The 25,531-nt window shown below is 48.0% G+C and overlaps 1 protein-coding gene across 6 annotated transcripts; it reads left to right on the forward strand.

Moving 5' to 3' along the window:
• The first annotated feature begins 310 nt into the window (after positions 1–310).
• ITPRIP (inositol 1,4,5-trisphosphate receptor interacting protein) lies at positions 311–25,356 on the forward strand. Of its 6 annotated transcripts, none has more exons than XM_054071891.1 (4): positions 311–596; positions 5,867–5,973; positions 18,633–18,733; positions 19,317–25,356. In XM_054071891.1, exons 3-4 carry the CDS (start codon positions 18,690–18,692, stop codon positions 20,977–20,979), a joined length of 1,707 nt encoding a protein of 568 aa, XP_053927866.1. In that variant the 5' UTR covers positions 311–596; positions 5,867–5,973; positions 18,633–18,689; the 3' UTR covers positions 20,980–25,356. The 6 variants fall into 6 exon arrangements, with proteins under 6 accessions (XP_053927866.1, XP_053927869.1, XP_053927867.1 ...); XM_054071892.1 differs by lacking the exon at positions 311–596 and adding an exon at positions 3,865–5,228; XM_054071893.1 differs by lacking the exon at positions 311–596 and adding an exon at positions 5,253–5,648.
• Positions 25,357–25,531: the final 175 nt, after the last annotated feature.

Below are 25,531 nucleotides of genomic sequence, written 5' to 3' on the forward strand. Positions count from 1 at the left end.
GTTGGAAGGGACCTTAAAGATCATTCAGTTCCAGCCCCCCTGCCATGGGCAGGGACACCTCCCACTGGATCAGGTTCCTCAAAGCCCCATCCAATCTGGCCTTGAGCACCTCCAGGGATGGGGCAGCCACGACTTATCTGGACAACCTGTGCCAGTGCCTCACCACAGTCATCGTGAAGAAATTCCTCCTTGTGTCCAGTCTAACTCTGCCCCTCCCCAGTTTATACCCATTGCCCCAATCTCTACGAGCCTCTGCAGAAAGCCCCCCAAGTTCCTCCTCGTCCTCCTCGTCCCAGGGCCGCGGTTGGGCGTCGCTGCGATCCCCTTTGCTTTGATGACAACCACCAGCGCCATCCCGCGTCCCCGCTGCCCTCCCGACCCTCAGGCGCGACCCCCGGCGGTCAGAACCCCCCGAGAGGTGCGTTTCGCGGTGCCCTCGGCACAAACCCCTCCCGGGGGCTCCGCGCGGGGCTGCGAAGGAAAGGAGGAGAGAACCCGACAGACCAACGGGAAAAGGAAGCGGCGCCGGGGCGGGCGCGCCCGCAGCTCCGGGCTCTGCGCGCAGCAGCGCGGCCGGCGGCGCCGCGGACCCCGCGGTGAGTCTGGGGGCTCGGGGGTCCCGCAGCGGGGTCTGCCCCGCACCGTGGGCTGCGGCGTGCCCTGAGCCCCGTGCGGGACAGCGGCTCCGCCGGCGCGTCCGGGGAGCTGCCGGCAGGGGCGGGAGGGGGACACGGGGAGCGGGGAACGGGGATGGGACACGGGGAGCGGGAGGGGGACACGGGGTAGGACACAGGCACGGGAGTCAGGCACGGGGAGTGGGACACGGGGAAGGGGAGCGGGATGGGGGGAACAGGACACGGGGAACGGGATACAGGGTGGGGGACACAGAGAACGGGGACACAGGGACAGGAGTCAGGCACGGGGAACGGGACACGGGGAACGGGACACGGGGACGGGACATGGGGACGGGAGTTGGACATGAGGAATGGGACACCGGGAGGGGACACAGGGAACAGGAGGTGGACATGGGGACGGGAGGGGGACACAAGGAACGGGACATGGAGATGGGGGGGGGGGACACGGGGAACAGGACATGGGGATGAGAGGGGGAGATGGAGAATAGAAGGGGAAAATGAAACAGGAGGGGGACACGGGGAATGGGAGTCAGGCATGGGGAATGGGAAAGGGACACGGGGGACAGGAGGTGAAGACAGGTAACGGGAGGGGGACACAGGGAACAGGAGGCAGACATGGGAAGCAGGATGTGGACACAGGGGATGGGAGGCGGACGCCAGGAGTGGGATGCAGGTGGCTTTTGGGGCCCGGAGAGCTGCGGGAGGTCTGGCTGCAGCCCCTCCAGCAGAGTGCACAGGACTCTCTGCAGGATCAAATCCAGTTGAACCAAGAGCCCACAGACACCTCTCTGCGGGTTGGTGACAGCACGGGGGGTCCTCAGGCCTGTGGTGACCCTGGGGCATGGTCAGTCCCTGCAAAACACATCCTTGAGCGTTGCTGCGTGTTCGCTGTTAATGTGCCTTCAGCTTAGCTCCTTACAAAACTTTTTTGCTTTTCGTCTGACCTACACTAAGTCTCTGTAAGTACAAAGATAATGAGTGATGTTTTTAGGAGAGCTGCTGTTCACGTGTGTGGACATCTTTTTGAAGACAGCTGGTTGGTACTCGTAGCTCAAATCAGGACTGGGGGGATGCTGGAAGTCATGAGCTGTGCAAGTAACACTCAGAACCAGAGCCTTAGTGGCATTTGCATCTTCAACTTGGCGATCTCCCACTCAAGCAGTTCTCTTGGGAACTGACATTAAAATCCTTCAGAAAAACAGGAGATATTGGTCAGGCAAGATGAGCACCAGCAGTGTCTCTATGCAAACGTTACTATTAACATGTTTTTAATGAGTGCCATCAGCCTAAACAATGCCCAGCGCATCTCGAGGTGTGAGTGTTCGGCATGAGCACCAGGCAAGGACATGAGCCATCAGGCGAGGACATGAGCCATCAGGCGAGCAGCGCTTGGACAGGAGATTTGGTTTGTGAGGTTTTTGAATTTGGTTTGGTGATGGTGATGATGCTCTTCTGCAGCTCTGACAAAAGTGATTCTGCCTACTTTCATGGACACCTGCTTTTAAAACCTGCTGGACCAGGTTTGCCTTAATGTACTTGAAAAGGGTTTCTTTGGTCCTTGAGGAAAAGCAGATCATGGAAATTAGGAATGGAAACCTGAAGCCTTCGCTTCAGTCTTGTTTTCACTACAATAGATGCTTCATACTGCTCCCACATGAGAAATACATGTATGAAGTGTGATTGCCACAGATGTGGAGAGAGGTGGATTGATTTGCTGAAGGTGAGAGCGCCGATGTCAGTGCTGGGATCAGCCCTGAGGGCTGCTTGGCTCCCAGCTGGTAGATGACACTTTTTCGCATGACCTGGGAGTGCGGAATGCAGTCATATGTGTTTGCAGCAGCAGCACCTGCAAGGGAGAAGTGACCCGTGCACACCAAAGGCGTTGTGCCTGTTTGTCAAGAGCTCAGGCAGTGGCCTCTCCCCAGCTAACTGTCTTCCTCTTTTTGAGGTTCAGAGAATTACAATATAATAACAGCATTTTTTCCTGCCCCCTCCAACTGCTGTGCCTCCAGTCAGACTAAATAGCTATGGTCAGGGACTGGAGGACTTTGCTTTTCCTGAGCCATTGTTTCAGGCTCTCTGATGACTAGGGCTATCAAAGCTGCATGTCCTGCTCCTCTTTTGTTTCTTTGTTGGTTCTCTCCATGGCAATAAGGGCTTCCGTGTGCCTCTGCTGCTTGGCGGTCTCAGAGGGATGCCAGGGCTTGTGATCCTCCTTACACAATGAATAATAACAGGGGGAGGGAATCTGACCCACAGAAACCTAACACTGGTGTTCCACGAGCTGATCTAACTAATTTCTAAGTTTGTTTTTTAAGCAAAAAATATGTGGTTTCCATAAGAACAATTTGAGGCTGACTTTTGCCGCTGCCTACCTGCTGACTGTTGTTTCAGTATCTTGGAGTTTGCCTGCAGATAAATTAATGCAGGTAGTGTGATATTAGGAAACACACTGAATGGATTCTATTGGGACATACTTGTTTTTTTGCCCATAGCTTAAATCAGTTCCCTGAGTACAACAAGTACACAGCAAAAGGAGTGTTTATTTTTCTAATTTTATTGCTTTCTCCTGTCACATCAGCCTCCCCTCTAAAACAACTGTCCTGTCAAAATTGAATCTGAATGCAGCCTCGGTCAACAAGGTGAACATAGAATGTCCTGAGTGGGAAAGGACCCACAAGGATCATCAAGTCCAGCTCCCGTCCCTGCATAGGACATCCCCAACATTCACACCATGTGTCTGAGGGCATTGTCCAAATGCTTCTTAAATATTGTCAGTCTTGTCACCATGACTACTTCCCTGGGGAGCTGTTTCAGTGCTCCACTACCCTTTGGGTGAAGACTAATATCTGACCTAAACCTCCCCTGCTACGTCATCTTCCTGCCATTCCCTCAGGTCCTGTCACTGGTCAACGTCGTCGAGAAGAGATCAGCGCCTGCTCCTCTTCTTGTGGGGAAGCAGTAGAATGCAATGAGGTCTTCGTCAGTCTCCTCTTCTCCAGGCTGAACAGACCAAGAGACTTTAGCTGCATCAAGAAGCAGTTATCCTGGGGACCTCTGATAAAGTATATGAACTCCGTGAAGGGTCCGCAGAAGTCTCCTTGCTGTCCTGTCCGGCACACTGCTCCATGGAACTGCAATTGCAATCCATAGCAATGGTGCAATGGAGAAAGGAGCTGAAAAAAAAAAAAAAAAAGCTCCTGGCTTGTTCCCTCAGATCCCCTTTAAAATGGGCCGTTGGGTGGGCCAGCTATTTCTATCTGAAGTGTTATTATTATCCATTTATTCTGGGGAAAAAGCAGGTTTGCTGCCAAGCGGCATACTTTCCATCAGCCCATGTAATTGCTGGGTGGTGGAGAGGTAGAGACTCTGGTTTTACAGCTGGAAGGAGGGAGCATGGCCAGGGTGTGTGTTGGGCGGCATCATTGTGTGCCCAACCATGAATTCCAGGTTTTGCAGGGATGTGGGCTCAGCTGTGTAAGCAAAACCTTCTGCCCATTCACCCCTCAGCGTGGGCAGTAGGAAGGAAGGCAGGTAGCCAAGATTCAGGTAGCTCAAGGGATGGTGAGCTGGCCCAGAGGTGCAGCTGTGACAGGATTCTATTTTTTGAATGTTTGTTTTGATTGCCACACAGATGTGGGTCATGCGAAGACGGCTGAGCCAACTTTGGCTCTGCTCTATGCAAGCCCACCTCGGAGCTGTACAGCAAAACAAAGCTTTTACTGCCAGGACCTGAGGGCTAGACTAGCTGCTGAGGTTCACTGGAGCAGGATGGGTTTGACTTCTGGCATGGAACAGTTGTTCTGGTAGAGGGCAGACCCACAAGACACACTGTGCTGTGTTACTTGAACTGCCTCTGAAGGAGCAAGATGAGGAGGTTTATGCCAGCGTGGGAGGGGGCAGCACAGATGCATCCACTGCTAGGAGGGATTTTCTTGTAGTAATCTTAGACCTCCCATCCTGTCAAGTTTTCTCCAATGCCTCTAGACATGTAGTAGAGGGAGACCCGAACTTAAACTCTCAGAAATTCCATCAGGCACTTTGTGGTTCCTTTCCTCCTGCGGCACCTAACTAGCCCTAAACCACCACACAACTAAGCTTTGCAGGCCATGAGTTCTAACAAGCGTTCACCGGGATATTTCAACATGGATCCAGCCCTTTTGGGATTGGACTGGCTTGCTCCTGTGCTCAGCACCCCATGCTGGTGCTGTTGTGGTGCTGGTTGAGTAGAGTCGCAAGCTGCTCTGAAGGCTGCAAGGCACTGAGAGGTCAGGGCAGAGCCCATTTGGCCTCACAGTTGAAGACGGAAATGGAGAAGTGAAACTATACACATGGTCTGTTCAGAACAGGTACGTGGGAGGAGGAAGGGCTGGGCCTCCCCAACAGCTGCAGAAGTGAAAGGGCTCAGAAGAGAAGGAGCATCAACCTAATACTGAGCCCTTAAAGGACCCAGATCCAAAGCCCAGCTCGGTCCATGGAAGGGCTACACATGATTTCATCATCCTCTGAATAAAGACAGGGGGTTTGAAGTGGTCTTGGCTAGTAACAAGGGTGGTGGATTCCTGTTCCCACAACCGTTCTGTGAACAGCTGGGTAACAGCTCCTTTATCTGCCTACGGCCAGCTTGCTGGGACCATCCACTCCTGCTTGGAGGGCTTTGCTTTGTTTCCTGTTTCATCTAAGATTTCTTAACTTCTCTCTCCTAAAATATGGTGATTTTTCTTTTGTGGTTCTGTTTCACATCTTCCGGTATGCTCTTAAACTTATTTCCTGTCTCTTCTCCTGCATTTTCTGTTTCTCACAGTAGCTGTCTAAGCCCAGCTCCCCAGGCGAGTATTTCTACCTCACAAGCTGCTTAAAGCAGCTAGATGCCTTTTCTGAGACAAACCAATCCCAGACAAAACTGTCCCAGCCCTTGCATTTACGCATCTGCTAATTTAACCCTAATCCGTTTTAGAAGGAGAGGGCTGGTGGGTGAGGATGGAGTCAGAGAAGGGAGGTCCTCGCTTGCCGGTATGTCTGCTTGCTTTCTTATGGTAGAAACAGCATTTTAAACTCCCCCCCCCATCACTTCAAAGCTGATTATTTCTGGTCTCTTGAGCTTTTATGATCAGTTTATTAGGTAAGAGGGTGAATTAATCTCTCTTTGAATCAATCCCTAATTTAGATAACTGCATTATGTACCCATCTTCTGCCTGAACTTCCTCATTCGTTCTCTTTGTGTTTTGCAGACTTCCTGGCTGTGCTTCAGTGGTGAGTGACTGACTATAGGCTTCTCTGCAACATGGTGATAGTAGTAATGTGAAGTTTAATGAGCACCTGCAAAGTCGTGTAGCAGGTAAGTGCTGCTGGGGTCATTCTTCCTTCCAAGTTTGATGTGATTTTAAAAAAGCTTCTTGATGGGCTCCTGGTAGGAGATTGTGAGCCTTGCAGCAGAGATGCCGGAAGGGAAGTGGTGTGTCTCATGTTTTAGCAAATGTTCCCAGCAGCAAGGGTCTGAGAACACTTGCAAGGCAAAAGAAGCAATATTGTGAAGGTTTGATTTGGAAGTGGCTTCAGTTTAGAAGATCAGTGTTAAAAGCCTCTCTCTTTTGGCATTCAGTATAAAATTGCTTTTATCTGTCTGCTTGGTACAGTTAGGGTCTAGCCAGAGAATGATGGTGGAAGGGAACCAACAGGTCCATGCTTCGCTGATAGCAGCTGCTGCTGCATTTCCTGCTGTGCAGGAGAACTTGCCAGAGGTACCTTACCCAGACTGAGAAAGCACTAGGTCCCCCTCTTCCAAGTGAGAGGGAGAACAAAAGCCTGGGATTCTGTACTACTTCTTAATCATTAGGGATGACGAAAGAGGCAGCTGGGTTGAAGGGAAATAGTGGTTTTTACAAGCCAGCAATGTGTAGAGTTTTCATTTTTGTACAAAACCCCATGAAAAGCCCGCTGAAAGCAGAACTTCTGGGTGAAACCCAGACGTCTGGCAGTGCTGCTTTGCAAGAGTATGACAGAAGGCTCTGCGGGTAGCAGCGGTGGGAAGGGAGGAACTGGAACTGATGGCAGCAGTCCTAGTTGCCACCATGTCCTGCTACAACTCTGAGTACCTGTTACTTCATGTAGTGTATGGGACTTCTTTTCTTTTTTTTATTAATTCTGGATCTGTGTCTGTATTGGATGGTGTCTTTCCTCTTCTTCCCATCCCAGTCAGTTCAAATGGCCACTTTGCTCCAGGAAAGCTCAGCTCCTGGTGTTCCCTGGCATGCTCCTCCAGCCAGCCCTGATCAAAGCTGTGAGAGCTGGCCCATTGCCATCCTCTTGTGTGTAAATGAAGCCCTTTCACTTTTTACTTTCCCTCCACCATCTTTCATTATTATCCCTCTTCCAGAGACAGGTTTTTCTGGCTGATCTAACACATTATTTATATCAGTGACATTTGCTTCAGGGCAGAGATGCTTTTCAACATTTACAGGGAGAACATCTGATGCACCCCACTGCCATGCATGTAGCTTGGAAAAACCAAGCATGATGTTGGCAAGAATGAGGACCATTGAAGCCAACTGTTGCAGAATTTAGGCCCTGTTAGGCATGGTCTCCTATTCATATGGTTATTTCAGTTGCCTGGCAAAGGAAAACATACTGTTCCTTTACTTTTGAAACCAGGGGAAGAGCACGTAGAGAACGTTCTTGTGCCTGAACAGAGAAGTGACATTAGCTATAAAGCATCAGCTCAGCCACCTGTGTAACCAATTGCATCTTTCTCTGGGTTTCTTCAAGGAATGGTGGGCACCATCAGTTGAAAAGGTAGAGTTTGCAGCCAAACTCAAATGAGAACAAAAATTAGCTTCAGAGTGCCTTGCTTTCAGTTCTTCCAAACTGCAGGGGACTTGATGATACTCAGGGATGACCTGATGAAGAGTGGGAGAAACGGTTCCCACGGTGCCGCAAGGAGGGAAACAGCTCCTTAAGACAAGATACTGCCTGCGTGTGCTGGAGTCCCAGCAGGACTTACAGCTTTTTTTGGAGCAAGAACCTGCAGTGTTAAGGAGACCTTCCTACAGGTGGAAGCAGTTAAGTAGTCATCTAGATTGCCTTGGGAGGCAGGGATGGAAATTTGCTGGAAGCTTTTCAGGACAAAGTAGACAAAAACTTTCCAGAAACCATCCAGGCGTGGTGTAGGCCCCGTGTGTAGGCAGAGGGGAGAGACTGTATTGCTTTTTCAGACCTCTTTTTTTTCCTATTTTTTAAGCTCTTGTAGAATGTTAATACATACCAGAGATGTAGCTAAGGAGATGTTCTCGAGCTTAATCTGTGACACTTGGTGTTCACAGTATAGGGCTTCCCAGAGGGATTTTGCTTGTGTGTCTTATCAGCACCCAAAATGCTTAGATACTGACTATTTCCTCCTGGATGTTCAGGTACCTGATTGCCACTGGTTTTAGATGAGAGTTTAATTTCTAAAGGCCTCTGGAGATTTAGCAGCCAAATGCCGGGAGACTATTGGAAATGTGAGAGAAAACACTTGGATTTTCTGCAGCACAGCCACTTCTGCCTGGCAGATTGCAACCCATTCATCATCACTGAAGAACACTCCTATCATTTTCTTCCAGGCTATTAGAGGCAAGGATGAGATGGCTGTTTATGTTTTGGGTAGCTGGAATCCACCAGCAGACCTTCCCTTACTGTAACACACAGTGACATAAATTATTTGGCACATTAGGTGACCTAACAATGTAGAGCTCAACTGTGGCCCTACCTAGCGAGTCAGTCTAAGTATCATGGCCACACTTTCCTGCAGCCAAAGTCAAAAGAAGGTCTGAGGGTGCTTGGCTGATGTCCCTCCCACCTCCCTGTTGAGCCGTAGCTGCTTCATGCTTTGGAACGAGTGCAGGGTTATGATCTCAAGCTCTGAAGGAGTTACATGGAGAAATGAAAGGAACTGAAAGGACTGAAAGGAACGTGTTTGTGTCATAAGTCATCTACAACACGTGCTCTCAGCTCAGCCTTGTGTTTGCTGCTCGTCCTGGATGCTTCCAGTTTCCCATGCAGAGTTGGAAGCTGTCTTTGCTCCCTCCTAAGCTGAAGTCCTTGCTTGTTGCAGCAGAGGGGATATTTGTGCCTAGGAGCAGGGGCCCCACAGCTATGACTCACAGTTCCCATTACGTCTTAACTTAGCCTTTAGTGTGCGGAGAGGCTGCCCCTTGGCTTTCAAACAAAGCCTTCCTTTGTTGCGCCTATGTTATAAAGGAAGCAAGTGTATGTGTTCACCCCACACATCCCAAATGAAAACCACGTGGCTTCACAGCCATAACATGTGTGTTTGGTACTTTTGCTACAGCAGTGCATGTTACATCACTCTTATCCTATTGAGTGTTTTCAGAGATTTTCTTCCCAGCATTCTGTTTACAAACTCTCCAGGGAAAGAAAGAGCTTAAAGAGTTTTTGCTTTTGTTGGTAAGCTGAGGGGACTGAGCAAAGAGCACAAGGAAATTATTAAATATGGGTGCATGTGGCAATAGGCTGATCTCTGAGTCATTGCCTTGACTAAAAATGGCTCTGAGTTGGTGGCCGCGGATGTTGAAGGGATGAGCTTTATGGAAATATTGTACAAAAGTGGGGCAGTTTGTTTTCTTGTATGGCTTTGCTTTTTTCTTCTCATTTTTGTTTATTCAAACTCATTTTGAAAAGCAGGGTTAGCCAGCAGTACTCGGCAGCCAACATATTTGTGTGCATGCGTGTCTCCTGGCAGTTTTTACGTTCATGACTAGTGAGCCAAGACTGGGCTTACTGCTTCCCAAAGCATTTGTGTTGTTTCTCCTGTTCTTTTCTAGAGCCACCAGGTAATGAACTAAGAGATCCTGATTCTTCCTGCAGATGCTGGCATGCAATGGTTAATTTGTCTGCTTAGATCAAGGAGTAATCCTAGTGAGAGTCAAGGAAACAGGACATTTAGTAAAAGTGCTCTTTCTTGCTCTCTCCTCCTTCCACACCCTCTACGCACCCCAGCAGGGGCTTTCACAGTCTGTTGTTTTTTTTTTTTACTTTATTTTTTTATTATTATATTTGACTACATTGTGTTTTATAAAAAAAACAGGGATTTCAGACAATGGAATAAAGCATTGCTTTTCATTTCTGTGGTGACATTTTGGCTACAATAGCCAACTTTTAAATACTGCTCCTCCTCAACTATTTGGATACAAACAGCTGTAACTAGTTAGCAAAACAATAGTCCCAATATCACACAAAGCTCCAATCCCATCCAGTGTTTTTGAGTCCTGTTTAAGCAGATACTTGAGCCTGCATGTCTCCTGACATAGGAGTGTGGCTTTGTCACTGAGTCAAGACTGTGATGGAGTAGATCTCAGATCAGCCACATTCCCAGCTTGCAATGACAATTTCTTCTTGCTGCTTTAGTTAGCATCTCAGTGTGGAAGTGTCTGGCAACTTTTGTGCTTTCTACTGTCTGTAAGTGCTCGTTATTACATGACTGAAATGGGACTTCATAGTTTCACATGTAAAACATAATCATTCTGCGAGTTGTGTCTGAGCCGTGCTGATATCCGTATGTGCTCTTCTTGGATGTGCTGGAGTGGTGCATCCCTGATGGGAAATCAACTTTCTAATAATGTTTCCACCAACCCTTTTAATATGGAAGCATTCATTTCAATGGGTGTATGATATACAGTTAAGTTGAATGTGTAGTGATGTAGGGTATATGGTTACCTTAGGATGAGGAGAGCCAGAGTAACCACTGCCCGATTTAACAACACCAGTACGATTTTTCTCTACCTTGTTAAGTGGGGAGAAAGAGGGCAGATTTAAACATCTTGGTAATTGAACCCTTTTTCTGCATTCTAACTGCCTTTCTCTGAGGTCACTGCCAGATGGGATCAATGAGCCATGGCTGTGTTCACGTGCACGAGGAGGTCGTGTTGCTGAGAGGGTGCCAGCCAGAGTGGGTGCCAGTGTGAGCACCAGGTGGAGGCCAGAGAGTGTCCCTGCTACAACATTGCTCCATACATTGCAGTTGACACTATCAGGCTGTCAGGCTTTTGGTAAAGCAGCAGGGGGATCGTGTCCGTCTGTGCGGATGAAAGATTGTGCAAGATACTCAGCTATTGCGTGGGCTCCCATCATGCTGGGCTTGAGGGGGAGGGAGCTGGTGAGAGCTTACCAACCTTCTTTTTTATTTCTTAGTGTGTGTCTTTTCTCCTCCTAAAAAAAAAACCCACAAAAGTTCAGACTATTCCAATTGTTTTCCTCACAATTAACAGACAAAATGTATTTGCCTTAAAAAGCCAAGCTGTTCCTGGCCAGGATCCTATCACAACAGCTCAGTACGTGGGTGGGAGACACATGCATGCTTCCTACCTTTCTCCTGCTGCCTCCCTTACAGCCAGCTCTATATTCCAATTTGTAAAACCCCTTCTTGGCTGTAGCAGGGGGAACCTGAGGCACTGCACAGATTGCCCACGTGCTGCTTACTGACGGGAGATGAGCTGGCAAAAGCAAAAAAACATATTCAGGCAACAGACAGAATGCTGAGTAACACACTCCTCACACTGGTAGCTTTGTCTTCTGGTCTCCATGGGCACCCCCTCTTGGGTCCAGCCTTACAGTGAGTAAACAGTGAGTGCTTTGGGTGTATGAAATGATTCTGCTTTTTTTTAGCATTTATTACAGCTGTCCCTGATGGTGGCTGCTGGTTTCCAGGACGGGAAGAGGGGGGCCAGAATCACGTTCTGGTCAGTGTCGTGATGCCAGCGTGCACTGGGAAATAGTGACTTAGAAATATCCAGATAAAACCTCCATTTGCTGATGAAACTGAAAATGTAACATCCAGATAAAACCTCCATTTGCTGATGAAACTGAAAATGTAACAGGTGCCACATCTCCTGGGGCTTTGGAAAAGAGCCCTAGAAGGTAGTAACTCCTTTTGTACCAGAAAGAAAACTTTACACTGTCTAGACTTTGGGAGAAGGGTAGCTGTGGGATTTTATGGCAACATCTTACAAATGCATCTGTGTGCAGAGAAAGCTGAGGCCAAAGGAAAGGACCTCCAAGCATCTTGAGTGCTACTGCAAGAAGAAAAGAAACAGTCATCCTACTTTTAACCACAGTGGTCACTGGAAAGTTAGGAGTTCAAACTGCAGCAGAGGAAAGTTAATGAGGCGTGGGCAAAAAAATCTTCCTGATGGCAAAGGTAGTGAACAACCATAAGACATGAGAGAATCTCCCTGTCCTTCCCAGGGCAAGTCAAGCACTCCTCTGCTTGAATTGATGCTAGTAAAATCACTTCTCACTTGGAGCTGGGGCACACAGTAGTGTCTGCCACTAAAGTAATGTCAGTGCTGCTCACATGCTTATCCACCCTGAATCTGCCTGTCCATGGGAAGGGAGGGCTACCTAGTCCTGTACACAGGATGAGCATCAGCATTTCCTTGGAAATACCTGATCTGATGACCCCTGGAGGAAAATATTGCTTCCGAAAGTCCACAGCAGACCTGTTGGGCAGGATGTCCGACTCAGGCTGTGCGACTGACCCTGTTGGCATTGCAGCAGGCCTGGGACAGGATGTCCACAGATGTTACAAAAGGCTAACATGTTCTCAGTCAAATGGCAAAACAATAGTTATCAGCCAAGTGAAGTGGCCTTGTCCAACTGCTGTCCAGCAGCCAAGAAGCTAATATGGGGTGGGGCTTCCAGGCATGTTTTGGAAGGCAGTTGCTCTGCCAAACCTGGCTTGGGTAGTCCTGAGCAGGCCAGCTGGTTGTGGTACCAGCTTTGACACCTAGACCTCAGCAGCTCACGTGTTGTTGCGTTCGGTTCTTTTCACTCATGGCTTTGGTAAGGAGTCAAAGGCAGAGCCTGATCACACCAGCCTGTGCTGAAACAAATGCAACTATGCCAGCAACTGGAATTTGGTACTTTGTCTATAGCACTCATGGTCAAGAAGACAAGTCAGAGCATGAGTTATATCTGCTGTGGCTGGCACTGTTCTGTCCCAGTTGGTAGCTCGTCACACCAACGTCCTACATGCAAGCTTAATTCATAGGGGGTAAAAGAGCAGCACAAGTTTTTGCCCCTCAGACTCTCTATTGTGCTTTTTGGCTTCTAATTTTCCTGACTGGGCTGTGTGTACCACAACTGCCTGTGTGCTTAAAAGATGGGAGAGCAGGAGCTCTCACTGCCCCATGCTGTGTGATCTCTGGGTGCTGTCAAAGCTGATGGTGGAGCCAGAATTAGGAGGTCTTTGTGGTTCTGTATAGTTCTGGAGACATGTTCTCACTGCAGCACTGGGATCTTTGTCCTGGAAGGCAGAAACCAGCTGAGGATCCTCATCTGATCCCCTGGGCTCTTGCTGCCTGTGCCAGGTGAAAGTTAGGCAGGGTTACGTGTGCTAATGCGTACACAGTGGGGTGGGACGGGTAGACTGATGCATAAACCCTGAGTCACTCTGAGGTGTATTTCAGTATGTAGGCTCTGTGCTTTCACCGTAGCTATGAGGGCCTTCCAGCCCCACCTGATGCTGCAGCCCCACCTTGCTGACTCAGGTGAGCATGAAAACTCTTGTTTTGAGATGTGAAGCTTAGGCATGATATCTCCCAGGAGCTAGCTTGCTGCAGCGTCCATCACTCTGGGCTGCTGGATAACTCACGGGCCCCAACAAACATGGTCAAAAATGGACCAAGGAGAAAACCTCACTTACTTCTGGTCTGAAAATTTTCACCAAAACAGGACTCCTGCCCTGCCCACCCCAGAAAATATTTCTTCAGTAAAACTGGTCTTGAGAACAAGACAGGCTTGAGTGAAGTTTTGCCAAAACTAGTTCCTCCAGTCCTGTGAAAGCCCATGTCAAACCTGGAGAGCAGAGCGTTGACCTAAAAGCAGCCAAGTCATGAGGGCAGCAACCCTCATCCTCAGAGGCTGGGAAGGAGACCAAAGCTTAGATTACTGTGCGTAAGCTTAGATCATACGTGCATATAAAATTAAAACCTGAAAAAATGCTCATTCTCCTCAGTGCAAAAGAGGCAAAATCCGAACAACAAATTCCCAGCAACTAATGGCAGAGACCAGTCATATCTTCAGTAGGGTCTTGCTCTCTCTCATGGTACCTATTCACAGGTACGTCCACAGAGCGTGTATCTGAACAGGTACGTCCACAGAACGTATCTGTTCTGAGGCTTTACTTGTGGCAGCTGAAAAGAAAATGGCCCTTACCATCTGTTCTGAGCCAGCAAAGGCTTTTTGACTGCTCTGTAAATGGTGTCAGGGAAATGGTGGAAAAACAGGAGCACAGTGTGGGGTTCATTAAATAACATATCTCTTTCCACGTTTTTGGCAGGAACAATAATACTGACCTGTGTATCTGCGATTCCCATTTCTCTTTCATTGTGCATGTTTTTTTATAATTCAAAGCTTGTAGTCCCCAGTATAAGAAAATGTAATTCCTTTCTGCTGGAGCCAGCCACATATCTGAATCCCTGCAAAGGTGGCAACGGTATTTGCAAACTGGAAGAAAAACATAGTGTATTACAAAGGGCTTTCAGCAAACTTTTTGTCTTGACTTGGTCTTCATAAATGCAGGGGCTGTTCTGGGCTATTGATCTCTCCAGTCATAGCAAGCTGCAGAGTCCTTTCCAGACCTCAAGGACCTTTCCAAGAAGAGTCTCAGAAATCATATTTGTTCCCATCAAAGTTCTGGTTTAAAAAAGTTTGCAACTTTCAATGAAAAAAGCTCCTAACCAGCTGTAGTTGCTATCATCTCTTTGAATCACCACTTTTCTTGCAGCCTACCAAAGCAAAACACAATGTGGCAGCCACCTATTCACTGCCTTTTGTCTCGGCCAAATCACAGGAAGCAATCGAGTCTGTCATAAATGACGTCTTGGCATATTTCAATGCATTACTGAACAGCATTCAGTGGCTTGACTTGGGTTTTTCTAATTTAAGAATCAAGCTTCAGTTCATTCCTATCTGGTTTATTGCTGAACACCAGCCAGTGTGTTTTGCTTCTCGTCGTTCAAAATTTAAGGGAGTAAAAAGGTAAGAAAAGTGCAGCTACTTGAGGAACTCTTGAAGAAAGAAAGTGGCGAAAGTCTTTTCCAGTGCCAGTTTTAGAGCAAGCCTCTATGGGCGTACTTACCACTTGGTTTTTGATGTGTGTGCAAGAGAATTTCAGCCAGCTCTCGAAGTCCTGTGCAGAGGGTGCTCTCCAGCCATCAGTTGACCTTAGGCAAGCTGCTGCCTGGCTGTGCAAAGGCCTCACATGCCAAAGGGCTTCGTGTCCTGCTTCACTTTCCTTGCAACATGCTGCCTGTAACCGTGCTCCATGTGAGCAGGTGAACCGAACATCACTGAGTTGTGCAGCAAAGGGCTTTCAGATCAGCTGGCCTCCCTCTGCGTGTGGCTTCATGGCACCGACCTGAAATGCGTGATAGCAGCGTCATCTTTCCCCTTCCCCTCTTAGGGCTCCTTGTGTTATCCAGGACCTGCCGTGGGGTTGATCAGGATCCTCCTGTCAGGGAGGCTGCTTCAGGCTTGGGAGGATGAGGACTAACTTGCCTGGGAGCAGAGGGTGGAGGGCTGCGGGTGCTCTTGGTGAAGCTTTTCAACATCCCAAGTGCTGCAGGATGCAGCTGATGGTTGGTTCTCATTGTGCAGCAGTTTTTATCTGGTTTTATCTCTCTGAGCCCTCACTCCCCAGCTGGACAGTGGAATGGCGCCTGCCCCCTCACTTCCCAGGGTGGTTCAGAGCAGGTGTTAACCTTAAGATTGGTGAAGCATCCAGTCACTGAAGCAGTGAGTGCCACAGAAAAGCCTAGGAGGAAACTAATTCTGGTGCCAGAGGTGGGTTTGAATAAGCAGCATCACGTACTAGGTGAGTGAGAAGAGATGGAGCTTTGCATAGAGGTGATGGGGCTCCACGTACCCCCTTGCTCCCGGCCTTTACTCCTTTCCCTGAGTGGCTTTCCTCAGCTTTGCTACCTCCGTTCCCTGCTTCATGCCTGTGGGACCACAAGAGGTGGGGTCTTTGCTCTTAGCTTGGGGATGCCCTGATGGAGGGAGCAGAGCAATAGCAGTCTTGGCTGCTCATGGGGGTGGCCTGCTGCGATGTCACAGGGACCACAGTGCCTTCCTTCAGAGGGCTTTGGAGCCCCGGGGCTGCCATGAGAGAGTCTGCAGGAGACAGTCTGCAGGAGATAGACCTGTTAGCAAGCCTGGACTCTGTTTTGGGGGAGGGCGGGGAACTGGTAGTGGCAGGAAATACAAAAAGATTGAAGATTGCTTTGGGAACTTGCTGTTTAAAACCTGCTGAATACTGGTTTTCTTTTCCCTCATGCTTGAAATGTTGTTAAATTGGATGCATAGATGAAACAATAATGTTTCTCTTTCTTAGTCTCCAGTTTGGAAACATTTGGATACTCTCCCTCTTCCCCACAAGAAAGCTGTCTCAGACTGCAGGCATAATTTTTATCAGACTTAAACTACTTAAATTACTTGGGCTGAAGTTAAAAGCAAGGGAAAAGAGCTGCTTTTGTTATGGGGAAGACTGGACTGCACTAGCAGGCAGTGCTACTGGTTTCACCTGTATTATTTAGTCTTTCTGATTAGCCAGGAAAACTGCGTCTGATGAGATGTGAGAATGTTCTGCCCATACCACACTTGCTGCTGTCAAGACCAGGATCCACCGACCTTCGTCACTAAGTGTCACTAACCTTAAGCCTTAATTGGGGTTAGTTTGGCTTTCTTTTCTGGCATGAGTAGCTACAGTAGAAGTTTTGACCAGGAAAAACTTTCTCAGCTCAGGCTGAAAACAGGCATGCCTCTTGCAAATTCATGCAACCCAAAGATGTTGTGACCTCCACTTTTCATATGGACTGTCTTCCAGAGTTTGCTGGGGGAAAAGGTTGTGTGCATGCTTCCTAACCTGCTCCTGCAAAGTCATCTGGGTAGCCTAGACTGCCAGTGTAACTCTGAATGAATTCACAGCTGAGCTGGCCAGTGATGGACCTGGGGATGTCTAGCCTAACCCCTTCTGCTAGCAGAGCTTTGGAGCAGGTAACTTCTGGGAGTGGTGTGGCCATGGGCAGCTGGGCATGGGAAAGTCTTGAAGGGTACCAGAAGATCCTAAGGACGCCGACTTCTTTCAGCCTTACACATCTAAGAAGTAATCCAGTAACAATAAAACATCTCATCTGCAGGCACTAAAGTCTAGCAGGGAAGAGCAGTGATGTTCTCCTGGTCAAGACTCCAAGAGAAGGCACCTGGCCCTTGGCCATGTTATTTTTAAGCTTGGAAAGCACGTGTGGTCTGCAAGAGCATAGCACTAAGGAAAGGAACTCACCAGTTCTTCCTGCCCTGCGCCGGCAATCTGATAAAGGCCTTTGCGATGCAGGGTGACCCCAGTTTATTTTTAAAATGAGGCCAAGCATGGAGGTCACAAAATAACTGGACCACCCAGCTTTGGGCATTAATTCAGCTTTAATTCATTGCCTGATGAATTAAAGAGTTAATGTAAATGTAAAAAAGACAAGGAAGGCCCACAAACCATCTCCAGAGCAATGTCTGCATAAGGGTATTCATCTATGCAAGTACATGGGATCAAAAAAAAAGGATAGTTAGTAAATGTTACACAGGGAGGAGCACCTCACGTTATCCTCAGTGCCATGTGAATTTTCTTGCTGCTTGGACAAATTATCTCAATCTTGTTCCCTTCCCTTATTATTCTGGTCCCAGCCCTCTTGTAAACAAAGGTAATTGCACACCAAAGGATACAGTTCCCATGTACAGTAAGCGCTCACATCGAGGAAATCTAAGTTCCCGCAATCTAAAGCCAGCAGGTTGTTGTGCAGTGGTGGTAACGAGGCCCACTGGGATGAAGCTATCTGTATTGCATGTTCTGTGGAGGCATAAGTGAGATTGTCAGAGATGTTCTCCTTCTTGCCTAGAGGCTGGGACAGCAGGATATGCTATGGCACCGAAACACACTGGGTTCAGGCCAGGAAGGAGCTATTGCAGGGGAGAAAATTACAGCCCTCAGCTCCTGATGCGCACACGGTACCTCACTATCTCTTGGCACTCTGTGGAACAGACTCATTCCCACAGCAGGATGATTTTGTTTGTTAGGAATGAGATTACTATTCCTGGTCTCATTGAATTAGGTATTTTATTGATAGATTCTATTTCTGTTGCAGAAATACTTCTCTTTCAAACACATTTTTGAGGTCTTAAAGCAGTTGTATTAAAATGTCCCAGATGAAAGAAGAAATACCCCTGCTCGTCCATCTTGTCCTTCTGGTCTTCTTGTGCTAGGCCTGAGGGGCGTTGTTGCTAGAAAGAGGGACTGGTGAGCTTGCCACTTCTCAGCAGTGGGTGACAACCTCAGATTATCTTGCCCTGAGCAGGCAGTTGGGATCTTGATAGCCACGCCAGCCATCCAGAAATAGAAATGCCTCCTGGAGGACACAGTCCAGGCTTTAGCTTGAGCACACTCTGGCCCAGACCTCTGGGAGGCCTTGTCAGAGCCAGGCGGATGCCCCAGCAATGAGACCATGTCCCAGAAATCTGAGAATTAAATTCTTCCATCATGAGCCCTGTGGCATGAAAAGCTTTAGTGAGGTCCAAGCAGCAGAGCCAGTAACTGCCCGAAGCAACTCCAAAACACCATAGCAGTCTCGGTCATGCCAATGACCTGTGCAAGGGGTGACACATGGGACTGCTGCTGGCACACGGCTGCCTGTGGCAAGCGCAGGGACACCAGACCTGGGGTGTGTCTCGCAGCCATGCTGAGCTCCCTTCTAACAGCAGTGAGCTGGCTGCAAGCACAGCTGCGAAGGGGATGCTCGGGGGAGGTGGCTTAGATCAAAGCTATAGTGTTTACTAATGTTTCCACAGATTAATAGTGAAGCAAGCATAAAAAATAAACAACACGATGCTTTTAAAACCACGGGACTAAAGGAAACCCTTTCCAGTTTAGCAATCTTTCTGTCTCTGCCCTTTTTCCAGGGGCTGCACTCATGAGGCATCCTGGGAGCCAGAAAGGTTTGCTGCAGCCCGATCCTGATGGTGCTGAGAAGCAGGAAGAGCTTTGCCTGTGGTGCCTGCTTGTAAGCAAAAAACTCTGCAGGCTTGTTCCCATCCAAGTGCACATAACCGGCACAGGCAGTGAAAATCCAAGCAGGCTGTGTGGATCCCAGAAATGCTTAACATGGAAGGTGGCCAGGACAGCCCTGCCTGTGTCATTGGCACATCTGCAACGTTAGCCTTACATTGAGGGAAAGCGGCGCTCATCTCCAATCCTGCTCTTTTACACCTGGGAGGTCCTGCCTGCTTCTTTCCCTTTCTGTCCGGAGAACTTTAAAGGATGGAGGAAAGACATGCCCTCCTGCATCACCCCAACAGCACTACAGTGGGTTGACAGTAGCAAGTGCTTTCACAGTTCTGTGCTTTTAAGTTAATTTGGTAAAAGGACACTTTCATCCTCACCATCTGCTGATAAAGTCCCTTTAGGAAGCTTGGTTGATAACTTGCAGAAACAGGTATGTGCTCAGGAGCTTCTAGACTCAAGCAGTCTTTTCAGGACTAGAAAGGATGCCAAAGCTTTTATTCAAGTGGGGAGTTTCTTTCGTGTTTCTTCTTGAGGGAACATACCCTGAATTATGTGTCATTCTGCCTGTCTTTCTCTTCCAGGGAAGGAACTGCCATGCCCGTAGGAATCTTGCGGGTGTGCCTAGTGGTGATTACAGCTATCGTCAACCATCCACTGCTCTTCCCTAAAGAAAATGGCACTGTCCCCGAGAACACGGAAGAAATCATCCAGAAGATGAAGGAGCGGGAGGAGACCCTTCGGCTGGAGCGGCTCCGCTTAGAGCAGGAAATTGCAGAGCAAGAAGCCACACAGAAAGCTCTGGAAAAGGCTGCAGAGGTGGTGGAGGAAATCAAAGAGGAAAAGGTCCGATGGGATATGTGGACTGCCCTTTCCATGGTCATCTTCCTGCTGATTGAGGTCTGGAGGCAGGATTTCCAGGAAGGGAATTGGCAGGACATGGGAGGAGAAGAGGATGACATGGCAGTCCTGGGGAAAGCATTTAAAGGATTGGCCTTCCCTGACAAGGCCATCTTGGCCAGCTTCTATGAGAAGCGCATCCTGGGTACCACTGGAGACATGGCCAGGATGCGGGAGATGGTGGAAGGCTTTGCAGATGACCTGCTGGAGGCCTTGAGGAGTGTTTGTAACCGGGATGCTGACATGGAAGTGGAAGACTGCATGGGTGTAGGGAGCATGTATGAGAATTGGAGAGTGCGTAAACCTTTTGTCTGTGATCTGATAGTGCCTTTTGCCCCACCAGAGCCATACTGTTTTAAGTCCCAGATCTGGTGCTCTGGTGACTCTTTTCCCCCAGATGAACAAGGTTATGGCACTATCAAAGTATGCAGGGCAGATGAGGATGTGACAGGTTGCATCTGTGACAAGACTAAATTAGGGGAAGATATGCTGTGCCTCCTCCATAGCCAAGCCAATACTACCAGGCCCAGCAGTGAGATGGAAGACCTCCTGTGCTTCAAAAATACTCAATATCTGGATGCTGACCAAGTCATGAAGTGGTTCCAGATCGCAGTCACTAAGGCCTGGAACAGAATCTCCCACAAGTATGAATTTGACCTTTCCTTCAGTCTCCTGGACTCACCAGGAGCCCTGAAGATAAAATTTAAGTCAGGAAAATCGATTGCCTTCAACCTTACCCCTGTGGTGCAGTATGAGAACTCTGATGTTTACTTCATCTCTCATTTCCCTCGGAGCAGCCTGGCAGTGGACCTCCCTTCCAGCACTCACTGGTTTCTCACCTTTGCAGTGTATGAGAGGAGGTTCATCCAACTGGTCTCCAAAACATTGCCTGCCAACGCCTGCCATGTCAGCTGCCTTCAGATCCTCTCCTTCCTCCATGGGAAGCAGTGTAGCCTCACAGGTCCAAGTGGCCTCACCAACTACCACCTGAAGACAGTGTTGCTGCATCTCCTGCAGGCACGTCCCAGTCAGGACTGGGCCCCAGAGAAGTTGGAGACCCGTCTACAGGACATGCTGAAATATCTGGAGAAATGTTTGCATGAAAAGAAGCTCTACCACTTCTTCATTGGCAATGGGAAGGTACCAGCGGAGCTGGGCTTCCCCATCATATTCCAGAGGGCTGAGCCTCTCAACCTTTTCCGTCCCTTTGTGCTACGCAGGGACATTTACAGGAAGACAGTGGACACATTCCACGAGATGCTCAGGAATACATCTGCACTGATAAATGAGTACACAGTCCACATTCCCCTTGCACAAACCAATGGGATCCGTAAGGAATCCCTTTAACTAAAGCCAGCAGCGAAACACTTGTTTCTCCGAGCACAAGTCCAGAAGGCAGCTTTCCGAAGCTTCCTGGAGACAACTGACTTTTCCAGTACAGCTTCTTGTCTGCAGCTGAACGGGTCCTGGGCCATGGTTTGTGCAGTAAGGGAGAGGGGACGGGGGCAGGATAGGGAGAAACTGGAAAGTGTAGTATAAGTTTCTGCTCCACTGCTATGCTGACTGGGTTTTACGCAGCTAAGAATGTGTTTTTCTGTTGTGCCTCAGTCATGCTGCAGTGGTAGTGAGCAACAAATATGACTAATTTATTCAGACGCCTGCAATGCAAACGGTGGTGATGGCCAAATACTTCCTTTCCTTAGTAAGAGAGGGATAAGAAAAGGGTGGAGGAATCGAACACAGGATCTTGGGATGGCAGGAGCCTGTGTGCTTGCAGACAGCTGATGCTGACATGGGGAAGAGGAGGGTCATACACAGGATCTGGACTGGATGAAGATCTTCGGATCAATCACAGCTCTTTACAGAAACTGTAGTTAAAACAAAAAGCCTTCTTATTAGGACTTGCAGCATTAGTTTAAATGGCTTGTGTTGACCTTCACCCCTGCACCCTGCGCATTTCTTCTGCCTGGGGAGGATGTGGCACAGCAGGCAGCAGAGTCTCTGTCTTCAGACTATTTCATTGGAGTCTTCCATTTTCTTCATGGTGACGTGGCTAGTGGGTTATATTCTGGCCATTATCCATGGGTAAATGGACAGGAACCATTTTTACCTTGGGTAAAAGAGCCTAACACTGTTACAGGGTTCTGGCATTTTGGTTTATTTGTTTGCTTCCTTTTCCTCAGGGCAGCAAGGCTGAGAACAGCCAAGAGAGAAAGGGCTGCTACAGGTTTTTCGTTCATAAAAGCAGCAGTTCTCCAAAATTATCCTGTAATGAAGCCAATCTCAACAGTCTGGTAGCAGGAGGGAACAATCACCCTGCAAATGAGAGTGTGACTCTCCTAGCAGGGTTTTAATGAGGCCAGGGCTAGCGTGAAGGCTCTGAGTTAGGAGGAGGAGATGAAGGGGGTGCATATGTAGCAGAGCTTGGTAGCGCTGTCTCTGCAGCTGCCTTGTCGTCTGTGTTGCATCCCGTCTGCTTCCAGGCAATAGCTACCCATTTGCCTCCATATAGGGTCTCCTCAATTAAACACTGCTGCTCTGATGAGGCTCTGAGGAGCTGCTGCTAGTAGACTGCAATTTGATGAGTTGGGGGTGCAATGGGAAGAAGACTGCTTCTGCAGGCTTTCAAGCCAGGAGGGTTAAAAAAATGCAAAAATAGAAGTGCCTGAATTCCCTCAGGAAGCAGCATGTTAGTGCCATGCCAAGGGGCTGCTGGAGGAGAGGGGTCAGTAGCTCCTCACCCTCCTTTGTGTGCTTCATGTAGGATCCAAGCCAGGGGCCTTAGTGAAAATCTTTGTGCTGCTCCTGGAGGCCTGGCTAAGGAGCCCTTCCTATCGTTTTCTTTCTCTAGGGTTTCCTGCAGTGTTTTAGATTAGGACTTCTCTGAATCCTGTTGTTCTGGGTGGTGAGACACATCAGGGATGATATCACCATGACTTCATTTGTCTCTTTTTATCAGTCCTCTCTATCACATGCATCAGAGAGAAGATTTTTGTCTTGTATCGCTACAAGGGACACTGTACAGCATGAGGCTCATTTTCCAGCCTGTTGATAAGCAGCCTCTCCATAGGCACGTCCTTTCCTCCCTTTTGCTCGTAAAAAACATTCCACCACCTCCTTGATGTCTGCTTCTATCTGTCCCTCCACCAGTAGAGAAAGCTGTAACTCCTGTTTCCGTGCCTGTTTATAGGAAAACACGGGTGGGGACGGGGAACTCTCTGCTCAAATTGCTGCTCCCCATGACTTTTATCACCAAAGTTATAGGGAGGTTAAGTAATATTTCTGGGCAGAAAAGGAGTAGGAAGCAAAATGGGAGAGAAGAGGCTGGTGGGTAATGCCGGTCGGAAGGAGTCTTGAATCTTGGTGCTTGCTTCAGCACCCTTGGCCATGAGTGCCCGGGAGACTGCCAGGGCTGGCAGAGCAGCAAGGCAGGACTAATTGCTAATGCTGACAACTGCTTGTAAGCCCCCGGCTTTCCTGAAATCAAGAAAGCCTTCCCCAGTAGGAAAGAGGGCAGGAACAATCTCAGGGGACACGACAAGCAGGTAGCAACAAGCATATATACAGGGTGGGTGGGTGAATACTGGAGCCTGGAGGCTATGTTGGAAGCTGTGTAAGTTGTTTGCAAACCCAAGCAATTTGCTGGTTTTACCTGCTCAGATTTACCACACCGTGCCTGTAGCAGATCCAGCTTTGCATGGGCTGCTGGCAGGCAGCTCGTGCTGAAGCAGTTGTGGTTGGAGTTGCTTCTAAATGTGTTCCCAGCCCAGCCAGAGAGAAATACAAATTTCTCTGCTGTTTCCTGTCAGCAACCTAAGTTTAGACTGTCCAAAGAACAGAAACAAATTTGTGACCCAGGTCTCTCAGGAAATGACATTCAGGGTTGAAAAATAGCTTTTATGTAAGGTTGAGCAGGGGAGCATGAGAAGGCTGTTGAACAGAATAAGGCAACTCCCCTGTTAAAATGTCAGAACAAAGCTTTGTAACTCTGGTGCTATGGGCTTGTAAACATGCCTTAACTCGTCTTTACACAGCTCCCAGCACTGCTGCTCAGACTCAAAGGGAACCTAAACTCATTAGCGGATTGAATCTTTTGCTCTTCATTTTCTGTATTTGTGTGCTTGTGTTCTCCTAAGTCCAAACTGACCCTGAAGTGTTCCCATGGGGTTTAGTTGAACCCAAGCTGGAGCTGAACCAAGGAATTTATGTATTTGATTCTCCAGAAAGCAAATTGCTTGGCTTGATTTTCCTACACGCAATATGTTCATTTTGCCCTGAGCACCTTTTAAGAGGTCTGTTCTCTGCGTTTAGGTCTATTCACTGTGAGGGAACCCACTCATACCTCTCTGGGGGAAGAAGTACTCTATGATTGCAAGCTGTGCTCTAGTAAGCCTCAGGGCAGAGGTCTTCTTTGTAAGCCATAAATCAGTATGTACAGCAGAGGTATATCTGTGTCACATCTGAGAAGATGTGGGTGCACAGTGTTTCTCTGGATCAGACCCGTGCAGTGGTAAAAGGAGATGCATCATTCCTCGGACTGCCTGGTCTCTCCTGTATTAAATCTTTGCCCACTGAGTACTAGCCCTGTCAGTAAAAGGCCACACTCACTTTTGATAAAAAAGGTTTATAAGACAGGTCAGCTCCATCAGCTGTCAGCCACTAAAAATGTCCTAAGAGATTTTAGTGCTGCCCGTGTTTAGTTCTGCCCTGACTGAAGTCTGGCTGAGCGTTCTTAGGAAGCAGCTTGCGAGGGTGCGGGTGGAAGTGGGGTTTTGTGGTTTAAAGTGAATAACGTTCTTTAAACCAAATAGCATATGAGATGTGAGCAGCAAACACACAACATCTCTTTGGTAATGCCCAGATCCTAAAGAGAGGTGATTCCAGATCCTAAAATGAGAGATTTTAAGGAAAGGTAAAGTGCCTGTCCAGCCCCCCTTTTCTTGTGTCTCAGCGCTGTTCTTGCTGTTTGCTAACCAGGTGAATTTAACAGATGAACTCTGGTTGCCAACCACTCCCTCCACCTTCTACTTGTGGTTTTAATATTTTACTATAGGCTCCGTCAAAGCAATGGAATTAGTGGTGGCTTGATAGCAACCACTGATCTACAACATTGCCCCAGGAGCCATTTGCCTTTAGGAAATGTCTTGGTCTAAAGTTATTATTGTTGTTCAGGAGCTGAATGTTTTCTAAGGGGAGCTTTTGGGAGTTCGCTCTTTAGTATGTGGCAGCCACAGAATATGGCTTCTCTCTGTGTTGCTCTGTATACAGGTTTTATGGGGGTATAAAAATGTATTTCAGCAAAGGAATCCAAAACTTATCCAGTATTCAAGGAGCAGGATTTGCTGCTTGTTTATCCAATGTTTTTAATGAAAAGTCTTTGCAATGTTTTCTCTGTGGTGAAGGAATGAGAATTTATCCACCTGTAACAGCTTAACTGCTGGTTATTGAGGGGTTAGTTCTCACAGGATACTACATAGCAAATAGCTTTATTTATTACTTGTCTTTTTTTAGGGTTGGTGTGTGTAATATGTTATCTCAGAATTAAAACTGTAGTATGAAGATCAGTCTTGGCAATGCAGCTGAGATGGGCAATAACACCAAAAATATGCCTTCCTTGATGGACAATGCTGTACTTAAAACCGCTGCTTTTATAGCAGGACACTGTTGAATTTCTATAGATCTTCTCATGCAGCTTTATTTATAATAAAGGAAGTCTTGTACAAAATCTAAAGAACTGTGAAGTCTGCTTTGTTTCTGGTTCCCTCAAGAATATTTCTGAGCGAGCAGGAGGATGGAGTGGGGATATGCCCGGTGCGATCCCAGTACTGTTGCAAGACTCCCTGTAGAAATTGTTCCACAGTTAAGATGCAACATGAACATAAAGTGTAATACTATTCCA

The sequence above is a fragment of the Cuculus canorus genome, chromosome 7, assembly GCF_017976375.1.
Source record: "Cuculus canorus isolate bCucCan1 chromosome 7, bCucCan1.pri, whole genome shotgun sequence".
Taxonomy (NCBI): domain Eukaryota; kingdom Metazoa; phylum Chordata; class Aves; order Cuculiformes; family Cuculidae; genus Cuculus; species Cuculus canorus.

What these genes read in the sequence shown, in the direction of transcription:
- ITPRIP (XM_054071891.1), top strand. Translation starts at nt 18,690, where the DNA reads ATGGTGCTGAGAAGCAGGAAGAGCTTTGCCTGTGGTGCCTGCTT. An exon ending in TTTGCCTGTGGTGCCTGCTT is followed by an intron (nt 18,734 to 19,316) that starts GTAAGCAAAAAA and finishes TTTCTCTTCCAG; the next exon opens with GGAAGGAACTGCCATGCCCG.